A 5,508-nucleotide genomic window follows, 5' to 3' on the forward strand; every position below is an offset into this window, starting at 1 on the left:
ACAAGTTGGTTCTTAGGATTTCCTTCAAATTGCTATGGTTCAGTTCAGACATCTTTCTAGTTCAACCATGCATCCACATATCATATGAGACAACCTCATCTAATGAGTGCCTCGATCTCATCATGAAGCTCTTCAGTATCATAGCCATGCTTGCAATGGCACTAGTAGTATTTTTTTGCATTATGCCTATAGCCTAGGATCAGCATCCTCCGAGGTCGGAGAAGATTGCGTTGGCCCTTTATCTCCGTAAGTATTTGGGCTCAAGATGTATTAAGAGGAGTGTAGGTCCCATACTTTAAGGATAGAGTTCGACAACGATGGTTCCAAGGAGGCATTCTAGATCCATTATTGCGAGGTAGAGTCCTCAATCATCGCGACTCCCATGCACTTCGACAGACTTTTTGCCTTGATCCACCTTTTTCGTCTTTGTCGTGGCCCTTGCCTTCCTGAACCTTCTTAGCAGGTGACTCTTTATATAGCTCCATTGCCTCCTCTACGTTTGCATACTTCTCAATGAGAGCCAACATCTCAGTGAAGTCCTTCGAGCACCTCTTCTCCAAGAAGAAGAGAAATAGATTTTTTCAAAGTCCACCCTTAAGCGTGGATATGGCAGCCGACTGATCTAGATCGCATATCTAAAGGTGGCAGCGTTCAAGCAGCTCACATAGTCGCTGAGGAATTCGCCTTCCCTCTTCTTGATATTGATGAGAAAATTCAAGCCACAATACTGTCTTTGACTACTGACAAAGTGCACTATGAAGACTCGATAGAGCTACTTGAGGGAGTCGATTAAGCCAGACTGGAGGTTAGAGTATCAATACCTCACAGCCTTTCAAAAAAGAGACAGGAAGGCTCGACAAAGAATGTAGTTAGCAGCTTTGTGGAGGAGCAAGAGAGTCTTGAAGCTCTCCAAATAGTCGATAGGATTGGTGGTCCCATCGTAAGGCTCCAATTATGGTATTTTGAACCAAGGCGGTATCAATTCATCCATGACCCTCCTAGTGAAAGGTGGTCGGCATTGAAGTTTGGCTCTATGTTTTGAAGTTAAGCTCGGCCCTAAAGTGTCTCAATCTGTCGGTTCTTCTCTTAAAATTTTCTTTCTATCTCTATATCCCAGACAGTTTAATGATCTGAGTGTTGAGGTAAGAAATGTTCCAAAATCTAATCTTTGCTAAATCATGGGGTCAAAGAGCATCTTCTGCATCCACAATCAGGGCTTCCAAGTTGACTATGGCATTTGGGATGCCCCTACCTTGAATTGTAAGGAGGAGATTGTCGATCCGGAGCCTAGGTTGAGGCACCATGGACGGTGGTTAGGCTATGGACACCTGCTACATTTCTTGCACTATGTCGATAAGGGCCCACGCTTATTAGACGAACATATTGAATTACTAGTTGGTCACTGCAGGCACCTATTGGGATGGATTTGGTGCTTCAATGGGATTAGGCACTGTAGGTTCTGGCAAAGTGCCATTCAAAATATTTGACACTTCTCTTCAGGATTTCATGGTGGCTAGAATGGATTCCTTCTATCGAATATGAGACTACAAAGACTCTCTTTCTAGTGTCAATCTGTTGCTGCTGATTTTCAAACTAGCTGTGAGGTCGGCGGGTCTGACGGATGCTAAGCTGAAGCTAAGGTCAACCCAAGCTGAAGTGAGCCGAAGTAGGTGACACATCAACTAGTAGAGATTGAACCTACAAATAAAATCCATGTCTGAAAGTATTTTCGGAGGACCCTCCAATGCTCAGATTAGTGGATAATCGAAAAATAAAGAGAGAGAGAGGAGTATTTGTAAGGGCTTAAAACTTATCTTAGATCTCCTTTTTTTTCTCTCTATTATAGAGGGAGAGCAGCGGCCCTTTCCACTTGGAATGGTGGCCATTATGGAAGGTGACACCCCCCAACAAATATTTACAATGAATCCACTCCATTATACTTCTTTCCTTGTCCTAAAAGACTAAGAATGGCTGGAACAAAGTCATACAAAATTTCTCTCATAAGAAGAGAAAATGAATAATTTAGTAACTAATTAATCATGAAGCTAGCACTTTATTCTTAATTAAAGCAGGGCATGCCATGTTTACTTTGAATTAGGGAGTTATGACGGTTCAGCAGGAATTATTAAAAATAAAGAAAGCAACGAAGAAAGGGGATCAGAAAACGAGAGATGGTCCAGCTTGCACATGGATGGGGACTTAGAGCTGAGAATTCTTTATTAGGTTTGGACAAGGCATCTTAGAGCTCCAACTACCCTTCTAGCAGCCCAGAGGGGTCTAATCACTAACAGAAGCTAAGATCATATCCACAAACTCAACAGTAAAACAATCCAATCATGAAACGGTGCACGCATGCATGGATGAAAAAGAAATTGGAAAAAAAGGACATAATGTTGGCAGGTTCAATTGTTGATTTCACCTTATCACCAATTCATCCTACCCTCTCCGTCTCTCTCTAATTTAAATTAAAAAAGAAAAAATCCAAATCCCCAACTAATCGAATTAAGCACATATAAAGTACCAAAGCAATCTTTGATGGATGATTGAATAAGATAAACAAATACACAAATAGATACAAAGAAATAGATAAATATGATAGAAATCACTTAACTACATCTATCATTTTATTTTAATTATTTATTAACGGTTGATGCATGGACGATGGAGGTTAGAACTGTATCCTTCAGCTAATCCTTCTGCTCATGATAGAATCGGATATGAACCAACTTGGAACCAAATGCATGCTTTCAGGGAGAGAGCCAGATAGAATGTTGTGATTGGATGTAACTATTAATCAAAATTATAAATATACTTATTGCTGTGGTTCTAATAATGTGGAGGGCACCAATAGTCCCACATTGATTGTGAGTCAAAAGAGATGTGTTTATAAGAAAAAAAAATTTTCTACATGAAAAATTTTTAAAAGATAAAATCGTAAGGTCCATATTCGAACGATATACATCGGAGTGCTCGTGCTTATAAGAAGAAAAAAAAAATTCACGTGAGATGCCTTTTTTAAAAGCAAAATCATAAATTTCATAAATCAAAACAGACAATACTTCATATGACAGATCGATCTCTTATCCACAACACTTATCATATCTCAACTCCATCCAATCTTTTAAGCACTCTTATCCTAGCCCAATCAATCAAATATTAAATTTAGAAGCATATGGGAGAAGTGAAAGATCCGAAGCAGGTTTTTATCCATAACTTCGTTTTCTAAACCCTCAACGAAACAACGAAAAGATAAAAATTTAAAAAAATTAAAAATAGATAAATTATAACAAACCATTAAAAAATAAAAAAATACTTTCGTAATTATCACCAAACCCCGGACCATTTCCCTTCCCGTCTATATAATCCCCATCTCCGACCCTACCCCCTCCCTCCTCCCTCTGTTTCTTCTCCCCAAAATCCCAAAGAGAGGAAAGAAGTGGGGATGGCGAAATGCAGCAAGATCCGGCACATTGCGAGGCTCCGGCAGATGCTCCGGCGGTGGCGGCTCCGAGCGGTGGCGTCGGCTTCGGCCTCGCGGGGGGCGCCGGCGGACGTGCCGGTGGGGCACGTGGCGGTGTGCGTGGGGAGCAGCTCGCGGCGGTTCGTGGTGCGGGCAGCGCACCTTAACCACCCCGTCTTCCGGCAGCTCCTCCGGCAAGCCGAGGAGGAGTACGGCTTCTCCTCCCACCCCGGCCCCCTCGCCCTCCCCTGCGACGAATCCCTCTTCGAACACATTCTTCGCCACCTCTCCTCTTCCTCCTCATCGTCCGCCCGTTTCCTTACTCTCGAGGACTTCCGGAAGACCTCGCCGGCGTCCTCCTCTTGCTTGTGCTGCTGCTGCCACGTCGGCCACTGGAGTGCCGGGTGGCACTCCGCCGACTCCGTCCCTCTTCTCTGCCGAGAAGCCCAACTGGTGACTCATTGAGGCATTACGTCAAATAGTTGGGTGCGTGCGGCTTTTTTTTTTTTTTTTTTGGGGGGGGGCGGGGCGGCGGGGGGTGGGGGTGGGTTTTGGGTGGGAGAACCTGGGGTTGCGCAGCTTGCGCTGGTCCAATTTTTATTTATATTTATATTTTTAGTTTTATTTGGATAAACTTTGTAACTCCCGAGGAGGTGAAGAGAGATGGCAAAGGAGCGGTGGAGCGGAGTCATCCCTCGTCGAATCGGAGGAAGAATGGATTAGAGAAGGATGGGGAAGGAAGAGAAGTTGGCTGTGATTATCTCTAATGCATGGTTATTAATATGACCGGTGACATCTTAATTAGTGTTATTTGCTTGTTTAAAATTTAATCTTGTCTGTTTGTATGCATCGGATTTTGGATTTTGGATCCGAATTCGAATCTGTATAAAGCTGAAGGAAAATAAAGCGGTTCATGATTTGGTCACATGATTGTATTTATTTGTCCTCCACTTTCTCTCGTAGAAAAGTAAAAAGATGCCACTCAATTTTATTTATATTTTTTATATTTTAAAAAATATCAAATTAATTTTTTTAATTATTTATATATTTCAATATAGTCTAGTCGTTTTTTTTCATGATGACTTCCTCCATCTCCATCAATTTCAAACCGAAGACCTCTCTTCTCCCTCCTTTCTTTCTTCACCTACTTCTCTTGTAGTTTTCTCCACCTCCAATCATTCTTTACTAGTGACCCATCTATCCTCTTCCTCTCCTTCTTTTTCCTCTTCATCTTCCTCCAAACCATCCATAAGCCATTCGTTCCCTTTTCTTTTTCCTCACAACTTCTCTTCTTCATCCTCTTCTTCCTTCAAATCCATAGTTCTACCCCTCTACAGTGACCCCTCTACCTCCATTTCTTCTTATCAATAATCCATCCCCCCTCTCTCTCTCTCTCTCTCTCTCTCTCTCTTTCCTCCCCACCCTCTCCTCCACTCTTTACTTTAGTTTGTTGCTAGCACATGGGTTCCAATTTCTCATGTTTGACATGAGTTTGTAATTTAGGCCTCCTCGCTGCAATTTTTTAAGCAGTAACATGTTGCATAAGACAAACTATATCTGATGAGAATTCTTTTGAAAAGAATAAGTACGAAACCGAAGTTAAAATATCAATTAAGTTAGTCTATGTGCTTGCAACCAATGAACTTATTCTCAAGGAATAATAGAAGCTTAATGCAGTAGTGCAAGGTGCCAAAAAATTGATAGGACCACGACCTTGATGGATGGATTGTCTTGTCACTATGGCAATCCAAGGCTTAAATCTATTCCTATCCATAGACTGGCTCATCCCTCCACGGACAAGCCAGGATTCTCTGCGCTGCAACTTTTGCACGACCAGATCCCGTAGCATCATGGATGGCCGCTGGCCACATCATTTATCTAACAGTACTTCGTCGTATTCCATGAATGAACGAGAGCCATCAATTTGGCAATTTCATATATGAATTATATTCCATGAATAAATGAGAGCCACTTATTTTAAAGATGATGGCTATTTTTGATCGTACAGAATTGTACAGTGCAAAAGATCCGAACTCTCCCTATCTGAC

At 41.9% G+C, this 5,508-nt stretch overlaps 1 protein-coding gene across 1 annotated transcript; it reads left to right on the forward strand.

Annotated features, from left to right (window-relative positions):
• Positions 1-3,230: 3,230 nt before the first annotated feature.
• Positions 3,231-3,963, forward strand: LOC105059406 (protein SMALL AUXIN UP-REGULATED RNA 12). The gene has a single exon (XM_010942685.3). The coding sequence runs from the start codon at positions 3,443-3,445 to the stop codon at positions 3,923-3,925; it is 483 nt and encodes a 160-aa protein (XP_010940987.3). The 5' UTR covers positions 3,231-3,442; the 3' UTR covers positions 3,926-3,963.
• The last annotated feature ends 1,545 nt before the right edge of the window (positions 3,964-5,508 follow it).

Source organism: Elaeis guineensis, chromosome 16 (assembly GCF_000442705.2).
Source record: "Elaeis guineensis isolate ETL-2024a chromosome 16, EG11, whole genome shotgun sequence".
Taxonomy (NCBI): Eukaryota; Viridiplantae; Streptophyta; class Magnoliopsida; order Arecales; family Arecaceae; genus Elaeis; species Elaeis guineensis.

Excerpts from the sequence above, each read along its gene's own strand:
- LOC105059406 (XM_010942685.3), top strand. The coding sequence starts at position 3,443 with ATGGCGAAATGCAGCAAGATCCGGCACATTGCGAGGCTCCGGCAGATG.